General features: G+C 36.0%; 1 protein-coding gene across 1 annotated transcript in view; it reads left to right on the top strand.

Moving 5' to 3' along the window:
- The window catches only part of LOC143753478 (uncharacterized), a 107980-nt gene that overhangs the window by 92801 nt on the left and 764 nt on the right, over window positions 1–14415 (top strand). The window contains 8 exon segments of the mRNA XM_077245834.1: window positions 1218–1480; window positions 2847–2992; window positions 4366–4450; window positions 5932–6049; window positions 7441–7557; window positions 10479–10685; window positions 11977–12058; window positions 12709–13055. Of these exon segments, the coding sequence (XP_077101949.1) occupies window positions 1218–1480; window positions 2847–2992; window positions 4366–4450; window positions 5932–6049; window positions 7441–7557; window positions 10479–10685; window positions 11977–12058; window positions 12709–13055 (1365 nt within the window).

The following is a 14415-nucleotide window of genomic DNA, read 5'->3' as shown; positions in this document are numbered from 1 at the left end:
TATTGTTATAAAAATGCACAAAAATACAATTACATTTTTTTAAAAAATTTTTTTAGCTTTTTTAAACTTTACAGAAAGAAAAAATGCAAATTACCCATTGAGCTCCGCCGTGTTTAAAGTCAGTGCTGATGGAAACTAGGGCTTTAAAACGGACGTTTCATCATGAACTTACAGTATTTGCTGATCCCTCAAAAAACATGTAATCGATATATCAATATTACGATGTTAAATGCCTTTTTCACACAACCAGTTAGACTTTTAAGGCGAGGCAAAACCAGTGTTTTTTCATCCACTGCTCAGTTTTGAGCTGTTTTGCTTCCATAACCTTTCTTTTATTGCACTTTATCTATTAGTATCTTTAGATTTTAGACTTTAAAGGCGGTGAGTTTCATTTTGAAATCTCCAATCCAGCAGCTTTACACACACCAAACTTTATTCATATATACAGTACACTGCCTTTCAAAAGTTACATTTTTATTTTTTTTAGGAGAAGTCTCTTATTTTCACCAAGTCTGCATTTCTTTGATTAAAAATACAAAAAAACTGTAAAATTGTAAAATATGAGTACAATTTAAATCAGCTGTTTAATATTTTAATATATTTTAAAATGTAATTTATTCCTGTGATCAAAGCTGAATGTTCAGCATCATTACTCCAGTCTTCAGTGTCACATGATCTTTCAGAAATCAGTATAATAAGATGATTTGCTGCTCGAGAAATGTTTATTATTATTATCAATGAACTACAACTATTTAAAGTCTCCCTGTTTTATCTTTTAAAACTCATCTTTGATCACCAAAATTACATTTAAACGTTTTTTCCTAGAAAAACAACGCCTCAAAATATCTTGAATGCAACTCGACACCCGTGCCTCATTTAGTATACGTGGTTCTATGAATATGCAAATGAGCCCCGCCTCCACTCACTCACACGTTGATCTGATTGGTTACAAGGTAGTTTGTGACGTCAGAAACACCAGCGATTTCAAAGCGTGTTTTTGACACTGTCTTTGGTTCACTGCAGTTTTAAGGAGAAAATACTTCGACTTATGAATTTACACACGGTTTGTGTAAATTAACATATAAACCAGCTGGATTTTCACTACAGGGGGACTTTACGTTTGCTTGCATTTTCACGCCTGTGCTCAAAAACAGGTTTTAACTGTGTAATGAAAGTCCTGGATGGTGACGGCGGTGCCCTGCTCCTCTTGTCCTCAGGAAAGCCGGAGAAGGAGTTGTTCAGCGAGTGTGATCGGGAGTTATTCCTGCAGATCTGCGGCGTGGAGAAACTCTCTCGGTGCGTGATCACCGAAGCTCAGACCGAGCTCTACCGGCCGTGTCCCGCACTACAGGCGCTGGTCCGACAGCTCGTCCCGTACATCCAGAGGTTCATCTTACACCACGCTGATTTTGAAGACATGTACAGTGAGCTGAAGAATTGTGGGATTGCCAAACGCATCAGTTCGCTGAGTTTCGGACAGGTACGGTTTACTCAGATCACTGGGACGGCTTGCTAGTTTAGTTTTAGTTTTACCTTTATTGTCATTGCATGGTATACAACGCAATTTGACATGTCTCATTGAAAAAGAAAAAACAAACTCCATATTACCAACATATACCAACACACATAAAAAACATTCATTTAAAACAATACAAATAGTGTAAGAAATAATAAAAATGCTGCCTGTTCTATTATATTCTTTCTTTCTGCTTTAAGATTTTTCTAGTCGACTAGTAGTCGTTCATTTAAGCCATTAGTCGACTAATCGCGCGTTTATTTTAATAAGCCATAAATCATAATAATGCACCTTTAATTGCCTATACGCAGTCAAACCTAAATTTATTCAGACACCATTTCTCACATTATCACAGTTTATTCACTATAGTTTAGAAAATGGTAATAAAATATGAGCAGAAATCAGTTGATATTTCACTGGTTTTGTCCGTCCTTCTGTTAGACTCTCACACATGAATTATGTTGAATATCTGTCAGCTGTTTAACTACACAATTAGATATTACCAGTTTAGCTCAACCAATCACCAAGCAATGCTTCATGTTGTTCAGTCTGTGCTGTAAAAAGGTGCATTAGCAATTAAAGAACAAACACTTCAGCAAAACATGATCAGCTCAAAGTGTCCCAATCATTTTTGGTCCCAAATTTGTATAATTTTCACACTGTATGAAGAATATTTGGGTATAATATGTCACAGTTTACTTTATTCTGCTCTCCTCACTTACATAAATGAACTATAGTTTCCTGCACACACTAGTAAAACAATATAAAAAATTATATCTGGTGTCTGAATAATTTCTGGTTTGACTGTATGTTGAGTCGGTTCATTTATGTGATGCGCTCAAGTTCAAGACTGAATCGACAAAAAGTGCAACAAAGGTTTTGTTGTCATTGTGAGTTTACAAAAATCGAAGTCGACCCTTTAACAGTTTGCATTAATCTTATGATTATCTGTATGACCAAAAACGCCGGAGTATTTTAAGTGAAATGCGAGTAATCGCGCCTGTAATAATGCAGTAAGAGCTTCTCCACGCAAACACTAAGATATGCACTTAATAATAGTGCACATTTGTCTAGGTTAAGATTAGAGTGAACGGACTCGTAAAGTTGCTGCTATTTACATGTTTCTAGTGATAAGCCGCATTTTTAGGTAGATAAATGAATGGCAAATGTTTGAATATCCATTACAGCCTGCGTGATTTCTGCACTTTTTTTTGTTTTTTTTTCTGCGATTAAACGACTAATATAATTTTGGTCAACTAAGCCTCTTCTTGTCGAATATTTAGAGGGCAGCCTTATTTCTTTCAAAACTGAAACGTTTGTGTGTGTGCAGGTTAGGAAGCTGTATAATCATTATCGGCTCGAGGTGCCGGAGGAGGACCCGATCTTTGAGAGCGAGGATATTATATGTCTCCTGAAAGACAAAAAAGAGCTGTACATCCACGAGGATCATCTCTCAGCCAGACTGGACATCTGCAGGTACAGCGTCCACCGTGATCTCATGCTTCTCAATCCTCATTAGGGATATACACCGATATGAACATTTTGGCCGATAGCGATAATTCTTTATATCTGAAAACCGATAACCGATAATTCTTTATATCTGATAACCGATAATTCTTTATGTCTGATAACCGATAATTCTTTATATCTGAAAACCGATAATTCTTTATATCTGAAAACCGATAACCGATAATTCTTTATATCTGAAAACCGATAATTCTTTATATCTGAAAACCGATAACCGATAATTCTTTATATCTGATAACCGATAATCCTTTATATCTGAAAACCGATAACCGATAATCCTTTATGTCTGATAACCGATAATCCTTTATATCTGAAAACCGATAACCGATAATTCTTTATATCTGAAAACCGATAATTCTTTATATCTGAAAACCAATAATTCTTTATATCTGAATACCGATAATTCTTTATATCTGAAAACCGATAATCCTTTATGTCTGATAACCGATAATCCTTTATATCTGAAAACCGATAATCCTTTATATCTGAAAACCGATAATTCTTTATATCTGAAAACCGATAATTCTTTATATCTTAAAACCGATAATCCTTTATGTCTGATAACCGATAATTCTTTATATCTGAAAACCGATAATTCTTTATATCTGAAAACCGATAACCGATAATTCTTTATATCTGAAAACCGATAATTCTTTATATCTGATACCCGATAATCCCTCATGTCTGATAACCGATAATCCTTTATATCTGAAAACCGATAATTCTTTATATCTGAAAACCGATAATCCTTTATATCTGAAAACCGATAACCAATAATTCTTTATATCTGAAAACCGATAATTCTTTATATCTGAAAACCGATAATTCTTTATATCTGAAAACCGATAATTCTTTATATCGGATAACCGATAATTCTTTATATAGGAAAGCCAATAACTGATATATTGGCTGATAAATCTGAAACCAAATTTTTATATAATTTTTGAGGGCCTGATTAAAAAAACAAAAGTTTCATCATGTTCAAATCACACAATTATAACGATGTTCTCATGATAATTTTATGTAGCTGATATGACAGATTTGCACTGCACACAGAAAAACTTTCTTTTTTTGAAGTGATTCCAATCATATTTCAAGCAATTCAAAACCATCATGTTGAACAGTGCGCATCTGAAGTGTCTCAGCTGAAGGAAATAATGCATTATTTATCAGCTTCAATATAAGCCAAATTTTCTCATCAGGCCGATAACGATAACATTCAAATTAACATATGCCGTCCAATACCGATATGGTGGCCGATATATGGTGCATCCCTAATCCTCATGTGTGTGTGGTTCATCTGTCTTTATGTTATTTTGCAGAGAGCTGGTGAAATTGTTCACCACTGAAAAGACCTTTGCCAAAGAGCTGGAGCGCTTTCTCCAGGGCCTGGTTTCATGCATAAACGTGAGTATAGAGTTTAAAGCAGAGTCGGATCGTGATTAAAACGAGCCTGCAGGCCACACACACACACACACACACACTAATGCTAGCTGTATTCCACCAAGGTCACGCTGCCCTTGTTTTCAAAAGCAAGATTGAGTGATTGAGAGCTGAAAGCTAAATTTATGGCTTGAAAAACAGTAAATGCTGCATCTTAAGGTGGTTTACGGTGGTTTTCTCTGGTGTGATACGGACACTTTGAGTGCTTGAAATGGGAATTTACAGTAGAGCATTTATTTAATCAAAGTAGAACGCATTTATTTAATCCAAAATAGCATGTTAAAATTAACGTAGTCACGCCCTCCGGGCCATACATACATTTCATAAACAAGTTTCTTCAGCAGAAATCGGCAAGAGTGCAAACATTTATTTCAATTTATGTAACATGGTGATTTTTTTTTTAATTCACATATGTACCAAATGTACTCTTTGTGTTTGTGTTTGTTTCATATGGTTTGAAACAATATTCATATTTGGTCTTTAGATATGTCATGTGGTGCAGGCTATTATCATTAATTAAAACCATAAAAAATTTATTCCTTGAAATAAAATAAACATTAAATGAAAATGTTTTTTTTTTAAATAATAATAATAAATATATGAATATAACATTATTTTTTTTAATGTAAAGTACTAAAATTGTATTTGTAAAACAACATTTCAAATTTTTGTTTGGTTTAATTTGAAGCACTATAATATAAAAACTAAAACTTATAAGTATATTAAATTGTTTTAATATGATAATAACTATATAGATATTTTAAAAAATGACAAAAACAAAAAAATATTTTTAAATGCTTAAATATGGGCGTGTACTGTATATGTGTGTGCGTGTGTGTGTGTGTATATATATATATATATATGACTGTTATTGATTATATAAATTATTGAATTAAATGAAACCTGATTGTGACTAACTACAATATTTTATATCTTGCATATCTTGTAATTATTTTGATTAAAATTTCTACTTGATTGCCACCCCTCATACAACTCCCTCACATAAAACTTGTCTATATACCGATAATTCTTTATATTTGAAAGCCGATAACCGATATATTGGTAATGTCCCAATCACACAATTATAATGATGTTCTTATTATAATTTTATGTAGTCTATATGACAGACATGTTTCACTTTACTTTATTTTCCTTTTTTAAGTGATTCCAATCATATTTCAAGCAATTCAAAACCATCATGTTGAACAGTGCGCATCTGAAGCGTCTCAGCTGAAGGAAATAATACATTATTTATCTAATATATATATATATGACTGTTATTAATTATGTAAATTATATATATTATTGAATTAAATGAAACCCATATATGACTAACTACGATCAAGTAATTGGCATATCTTGTAATTATTTTGCTTAAAATTTCTTCTTGATTGACATCCCTCATACAACTCCCTCACATGAAACGTGTGTATCATGTGACTCAGGACCGAGCTGATTTAAAGAGGTTTCTGGACCGGGAAAACGTTCAAGAACTCCCAGAAAACGAGGAGCCATGGGACGTCCCAGCGCCACCACCGGTGCAAGTGAGACCAGAAGCCATCGGTAATCAGATCTTCTGTCCCTGACCCGACGACAGGTTCCCCGGAGCCTGAGAGCATCCAGAAATTAACAGCTGTGTTGATCCCTTTGATTTTCTTCCCGCTTTAATCCGCGCCCTCATTTCATCACTCCTCGCGCACAACATGCACAGTGCGCGTATGCTAATGTGTGTTTGTTAGACATGAAAGCGTAGCTGTTGCCGGGCGAAGAGGAGAGAGAGTTAATCACTAGGACTGCGCATCGACACATCTCACCATTCGGGTTCAAATTCACATGTTTGCAGTTTGATTCAATATTGATTCATTTGGATATACAGGTGAAACTCGAAAAATTTGAATATCGTGCAAAAGTTATAATTTGGATGATTATGGCTTACAGCTTATGAAAAACCCAAATTCAAAATCTCAGAAAATTAGAATATACATGAAATCAATAAAACAAAGAATTTTAAATACAGAAATGTCGGCCCTCTGAAAAGTATAATCATGCATATGTATATAGTTATATACACTAAATATATTAGTTTCACCTTTTAATTTGAATTACTGAAATACATGAACTGTTGCACGATATTCAAATTTTCACCTGTATTATATCAGGTACAGTACGTCACTAAAAAAACTAATTTTGCAGTGGATAAGTATTACCTGGTGACCTCTAGTCATTTGTAATAGCTGAGGAGGTTTTCTGTAAACTTAATCCCGTGCGAATCGGCCACACTGCAAAAAATGCTGTTCTTACTTAATATTTTTGTCTTGTTTCCAGTCCAAATATCTAAAAATTCTTAAATCAAGATGAATTTACTAGATGACATCATTTTGTGCTTTAACATTTAGACAAAAATCATGGACATGATTTGAAAAAGTTAAATAGTCCTGTAAATAATATTCACACTCCTCGCGGTTAATAATGAGCGCATTGGAAATTAATGAGACGAGTTTCCTCTAGTGGAAGCGTTCGGTACTGCACGCTCATTTTTGAGATTTTAGATATTCTTGCAGTTTTAGAGTAAAACGTGTTTTTGAAAATATATTTCATAATAAAATTGAAAATAGTATTTTTGTGCATTTTTCATAACAATAAACGTAAAATTCTGTACCTTTTTTTTAAACTACTTTCACTCCAGCAATAATCTGCCGAGTCTCTTCTTTGAAAAGAGATTAAACTTCAGTCTGTCGCTCTAAAGCATTCAAGATTTACGACCGTTAAAGTTGGCAGTTTATTTTTCAGGTCTAAGCTCATAAAGTGAATAAGTGGATTATAAATGCAGTGTAAATTGATATGTTAGATCCAGCCACAACTGTATGAACACATCATTTTGTGCTTTAAAATTGATGTTTAATATGGCATGTTTGGTGATGAAAGATCTGTGGTGTTTGTGCTTGTGTTTGCAGCTCGTCCATCAGAAGTCGTGCCGGAGGAGCAAATCCCCACGGATCTGAATAAAGAGGATCGGCTGGTTTGCTGGCCGCCGAAAGCTTCACTCAATAAAACAGGAGCACAAAGTTCAGGTAAAGACCACATTTGAAGAGGAACCACTTCGCTTTTGACGCTGCGTAAGATTTGAGATTTCGCATTGACGAAATTTAGTCTCATTCATGTTTCTTGTTAAGTTTATTTTATTTTTTAGATCAGTAAATCATGTGCATTGGCCTTAGACCACGTTTGTTATTGTATATTTGCAGTGAACGAGTTCATAAAGTAAAACGTGTTTTTAAAAATATCGATTTCATATAAAAATGTAAATTTTTTGTGCATTTTTCATAAAATTCTGTAACTTTTCACTTTTTTAAACTTACCTCTTGCATATATACCGTATTTTCCGCACTATAAGGCGCACTTAAAAGCCTTTAATTTTCTCAAAAAACGTCAGTGCGCCTTATAATCCAGAGCGCCTTATATATGGATGAATTGGTTAATTGGATCAATTGGTTAATAACGCTCCGCTCCGCGTTATTAAATTCGCCCGCGAACTCGCGCTCGTGTTCATCTTAGGGGCAGTCATGGCCTAATGGTAACAGAGTTGGACTGATGACCCAAGGTTGCTGGTTCGATTCCAGGACCGGCAGGAATATGACTGAGGTGTCCTTGAGCAAGGCACCTAACCCCCAATCGCTCCCCGGGCGCCACTCAAGGCTGCCCTCTGCTCCGGGTGTGTGTATCCACGTTTGCAGTGTGTGTGTGTTCACTACTCACTACTCTGCTCCTAATGCGTGTGCACTCATTTGATGGGTTAAATGCAGAGGTCAAATTCAGAGTATGGTAAACACGTGTCACTTATGGCCGCTCTGTCACACGGCCAGTTCAACCTCGTATAAATCAGGTTATGTGTGTAAGTCACGTGCCCGCTCACGAGCGCTCACTCTCACTAACAGACATATGAACAGACACACTGTCCCCGGCGCTGCTCGCGCGTCACAGAATGTTCATAAAGCGTTCCCCGTTCACAGTAACCGGGTCGTCTCATTCAAAACAGCAGCTGTTGCTGTCAGCGAGCCGCCACACATGAATACTCGTATGAGTCAGGCTGCGAATGTAAGTTACGTGCCCGCCCCAGCGCACTCACGCTTAATAATAAACGCCTCGCCTCCGGCGCCGCGCACTCGCTACATTCCCAGAGGTCACATCTAGTGGATGCATGACGCAAACCCAGTCAAACGTTTGACTGCAGTATCTTATGCGCCTTATAATCCGGTGCGCCCTATATACAGTTAATGTTCTAAAATAGGTCATTCATTGAAGGTGCGCCTTATAGTGCGGAAAATACGGTATATATATATATATTAGTGCTGACATTTAAATGCGTTATTAACGCTGTTAACGCAAACCCGTTTTAACGGCGTAAATTTTTTTAGCGCGAGATTAACGCTCTTTTTGGCCAAGCAAACTTTGCCGTTTTTTTCACATGCTGTTGCAACAACTAGTAACGTTAGAAAAACTACAACATCACACCGGATGGCTAGACCGGAAACAAAACAACAGGCACGCCGCACACACTTGTTTGGGCTTGCGCGTCGGCCAAAGAGTAGTAGGCTAACGTTATGTTTTGAGTGGATGGCGCGAGCCGCCGATCTAGAGACGTGCACTCTCAATGCAAAAGAGTGCGAGCGCGGGCGGTAATGCACTCACTCTGTGTGCGGGAGAATAAAACGATTTGCGGGACTCCCGCAAACTAGAAATTAATATGTTTTTATTCATATGTTGCAGAAAAGCAACAAGAACAACTAAAACTAAATAGAAACGATTGACAGGCCAGAGTTTCTTTTTATAACATGTTTGCAGCGTTGAGCGATTTAGCCAATCAGAGTGTTGATTTCTTGAACGCAATGGCCAATCAGATGCATTTAAAATAGACTCCCCTCACCGCTCAAAACGGACTTTTTGTTCAGTGCTGAATTCTGTATGCTGGCAAATCCTCTAATTATAACAAACAAAGTGTATATATTATGAAAGATTCATTGTGCCGTCAGCTTCATTGATAATAATAATGTGTTAATAATGATAATGTGTGAGATTGCGATGAACTGATGTCAGCTTTTTAGGAATTATTAAGGGAGCGCAGTTTGCGCGCATTCAGTCATCCCAAACCATGCACACAGTATTCTGCTTGCTTTTACTTATAACAGTGGTTTGTGTGTTAATGCTTTAATAACAAATAATTTATCAGGAGCATTTATGCTGATGTGTATGGTGGCGACACGTGGGCGAAAGTATTTGGAGGTAGCCTACAAAAAAAGAGTCTATTTGCGGGCGGGAGCGGGACAAAAATGTTGCGGGCGGGAGAAAGTAACATAGAAAGTAGTTGAGAACGTCAGTTATAACGACCCACGTATTAAAAAATGGACGGGTTTAAATCGGGCTCGGGCTCATAATTACAGTTAATGTGTGATTTTTTTGGGCCGGATCTAAGCTCTACAATGGATGACTTCAGACAGAAGCACATGGATACCACAGCTAAGAACAAACTTACTGCCGATCCACTTTTCCATGTTGATAAGAGCATTAAAATTAGAAAAAATAATGGGACAAATAGAAATCAAGGGACATTTAGAATAGATAAAAATGTGCGATTAATCGTGAGTTAACTATGGCATTAATGCGATTAATCGCGATTAAATATTTTAATCGTTTGACAGCACTAATATATATACATACATACATTTACATATATGTTTATATTGAATTTCGCTCTTTTGGCCCTAATTTTGCCCTCTTATTTTTTAAAGAACAAATTTCTTATGCACTTCGCTTTTGACGCTGCGTAAGATTTGAGATTTCGCATTGACGAAATTTAGTCTCATTCATGTTTCTTGTGAAGTTTATTTTATTTTTTAGATCAGTAAATCATGTGCATTGGCCTTAGACCACGTTTGTTCTTGTATGTTTGCAGTTTTTGCAGTGAACGAGCTCGTAACGCATCTGTGTTTTGTAGGTTCAGGCAGCCAAGCTTTGGAGGAGGTGATGAAGATGTGGCCACCTCCTGCTCCTCCAGCCCAATCCCGAGTCGAGAGGAGCTCGTCCAACACCAGTGTGCATCAGCGAACCGCAGAAACTCCAGCGCATGGAGATCCAAGAGCTGAACATCAGCATCAGCATCAACAGGCTCCCAGAGCGAGCGGCACCGTCCCACAACCCTCAGGTCTTGTGATTCAAAAAGCATTTTTTAGTTCATCTTAATGGTAACTTGGTAAAGGTTTTGGCACTTGCTGTGTGAACACACACAAAAAAAAAGGTTAAATGGTCTTGAAAAAAATAGTCTTCACACTTGTGCTCCTCGCGGTCAGAAATGACGCATTGGGAATGAATGTGAGACGAGTTTCCTCTAGTGGAAGCGTTCGGTACTGCACAATCTCACTGAACGCTCATTTTTCAAGATATCAAGCTCAAATTTGGAACACAACTTGTTTAGATTTATAATAATCATACTTCTTTGATTTTCTTGCTGTTTAAGAGTAAAACTTGTTTTTGAAAATATCGATTTTATATAAAAATGTAAAAATTTTGTGCATTTTTCATAACAATAAACGTAAAATTCGGTAACTTTTTTTAAGTTCACTTTTTTAAACTTACCTCTTGCATGTATATATATATATATATATAAATAACAAATTTCATGCCCAAAAAAATGTCCCTATCATGGATTCGTTATTTTATCCCAGGGTTTCCTAAACACGGGTTTGTGAATTGATGAAAATCTAATAATTAATGAAATTGATATTGATCAAATAAATTGATTAAATAAATAAATTAAAGAAAAGAAAATATAGGGTTGCACAATTAATTTATATCAAACTGCACGAATGCAACAAGCACCAGGATCCCAATTTTCAACATTTTGTGGACAAACCGTGCAGCACGTTCATAAATTCGTTTCACCCCGCAGTGAAGATTGCACGACAATAGTTATGAGAGACTTAATAAGAAAATAAAATGCTTCCTAAAAAATTATTTAATAGTTTATTAGTTTACATACATGTCATGTGACCATTAACCGACATCACAGAACCATGAACATGCACATGTGTCGTTAAATTATTGTAATATCAACCTAAAATCTCAAGAGGACTTAGTTACAAATAAAGTCAAAATGATTTATGGGTGCACATCATTATTGTGTGTTAATAATGTTGAATCAGAATAAGTTCCTCTTGCAGCATCTCTTCTCTGATGATGTGGGCGGGGCTATAACCTGTCACTCACATGACATCAGCCAATAGCAAACCACAACCATTCCATTAATTCCCCACAGACACAATCAAGCCCCGCCCACATTCGTTCTTGTTCCAGAAGCGTTTCCCTCGATATACGACACTATATAGAGTAAAAGAGCAGCGCAGCTTCTGTTTTATGCCGACTTTAAAGAAAATACTTTGGATAAAAGGGTTCAGCTGGCCAAACAAGTTTGTGAATCGCTGTTTTTGTTCACACAGAGGAAAGAGAAGAGGATGTCAGTCCTCAGAACGAAGGAGAGGAAACTCCAGCGGAGGAAAGCAGCGCCGCAGCAGATCCGCAGTACGTGTTTGCTTCATAACCTGCGTTTCATTCATAAAGCTTGATTAAAAACATCATTCGAAAGCCTGAACAGTTCAAATTCATCCTGTGAAAGCAGTTTTGAAGTTTCATGAAAACGCTTTTTTAAAACCTTTTAGTGGCTCATTTAAAAAAAAAAATTGGAACACAACTTGTTCACAAATTTGGCTTTGATTTTCCCTGTTTTCAACGAGGTCCCAGACACCAGTCATTTTGTAATAGCCTGTATTCATTATTTTTTCCTACACACCAGTGTGAATACTGATATTTTTGTTATTGAATTTCAAATAGGGCCGTTTAATAGGCTACTCCTAGGCTTATGTTTTTAAATTACAAACGGCCTACTGATGTTTTTGTTTTGTTACGTTACGCTATTATTTCTGCATAAACATATCTGGTTATAGTAATAAACATGCCGTTTGTTTAAAAACAAAACATTTTGTCATCCTTGCTGCAATCTTACAAGAGCGACAATATCATTAAATGTGAAGGGGGCCTAAAATATTTTCTTGGGAAAAAGGGGGTCTCAGACTAAAAAAGGTTGGGAACCAGTGCTTTAAGGGATACAGTGATTGCCTAAAAAAAGCATCATACATCCTCTTATAATCTGAACACTTCTCTCTTCTCTCCAGAGGCCAGACTCCTCAGGCTCCTGAGATGGTGTTGAGCCGGTTTCAAGGCGCTGAATGTCGACCTCGTCCTCCGATCTCGCTGGATAACGCGGTGTGGAGCAGATCCATGAGTCCCGAGGACGTGCTGGAGGATCTGACGCTGGATTGCTCGATCCCTCAAACGCTGGTGCTCCCCTCGGACCAGGAGGACACGGCCTGCATCGGGCAGTGGGGGGAGCAGCTGGTGTTCTCCTTCCTCACACACTGGAGAGAGAACGGTGGCCGCTCGGGGCCCAGCGAGATCACATGGTTCAACGAGAGGGGCGAGAGCGGCCGCGCATGCGACTTCAAGCTGAGCTTCAACTCTGGTGAATACAGCTCATAAATACTGACAAAACTGGAACACTTTACAATAAGGTTCATTAGTTAATGTGTTTACTAACATGAACAATACATTTGTTACTGTATTTATTAATCTTTGTTCATATTAGTTAAAAATAAAACTACAGCTGTTCATTGTTTGGTCATGCTAGTTCACAGTGCATTAACTAATGTTAACAAGATTTTAATAAGGTATTAGTAAATGTTGAAATTAATATTAACTAAGATTTTAATAAATGCTGAAGTATTGTTCATTCTTAGTATACTAACTCTGGTTGTTAACTAATGAACCGTATTGTGAAGTGATACCTTTTTGTATTTTTAACTCATTTTAAAGGCTTTTGTTCACTTGGATCTATTTTTATTACCACAAATTTTTATTCGATTAATGGATGGAATAATCAGTAGAATACTCGATTACTAAAATAAATCGAATACTAAAATAAATTTACTAAAATAATCGATAGCTACAGCCCATAACTCTAAGTATATTGTACCTGTAATTAAATTGTAGTAAAGCATAACTTTAAGTGTATTTAGTGTACTTTTGTGTGCAACTTCAAGTATACTTCAAGTATACGCCTGTAGGGATTAATTACACGCTTGATTAGTCATTTTAAAGTGTAGGCTACTTAATTTGTGTTACAAGTACATTACATACTCATTATAAGTGTATTATATTTGAGTATAAAGTATATGCTCAGTAATACCTTTGGCTTAGTCTACAAATTGCACACTTTGTCTTCAATAACAAATGCACATTAATAAACAAATATTACTTTGTACAATATACTATAATGCATTTTGAAAGTATTCTTTTAATGCATTGTTTCAATGATCATTTCCAGCACACAGTTAAAAATATAATAATAATATACTATAATAATAATATATTTTATTTGTAAAGCACTTTTCATAGTTAAAAACAATCCCAAGGTGCTACAGAGTATAAACAAAGATAAAAACCCGTAAGGAAAAAAGAAAAAGTTAGCAAAAGTAAAAAATGCTTGCTAAAAAAGTCAGGTTTTTATTCCTTTCTTAAAAGAGTCCACGGCTTGAGGAGCCCTTTGGTTAATAATAATATAATAATATACAATTATTTTAAAGTGTGTTAAAAGTTGTATTGTGAAAATAGGTAAAAGATGCTTCAAATGTGACACTGGATCTCAAAACAAGTCACGGGTATATTTGTGTATTTATACATTGTATGGGTTAAAATTATCAAATTTTCTTTTATGCCAGAAATCATTAGGATATTAAGTAAAGATCATGTTCCATGAAGATATTTTGTAAGATTCCTACCGTAAATATATAAAAAATATATTTTTGTGAGTGGATGCAGCACAA

Source organism: Siphateles boraxobius, unplaced genomic scaffold (genome assembly GCF_051911475.1).
Source record: "Siphateles boraxobius isolate OS27281-9 unplaced genomic scaffold, OSU_SipBor_1 103, whole genome shotgun sequence".
Lineage (NCBI taxonomy): Eukaryota > Metazoa > Chordata > Actinopteri > Cypriniformes > Leuciscidae > Siphateles > Siphateles boraxobius.
The sequence above is the reverse complement of the archived record's forward strand: the minus strand, read 5'-3'. Positions and strand labels throughout refer to the sequence as shown.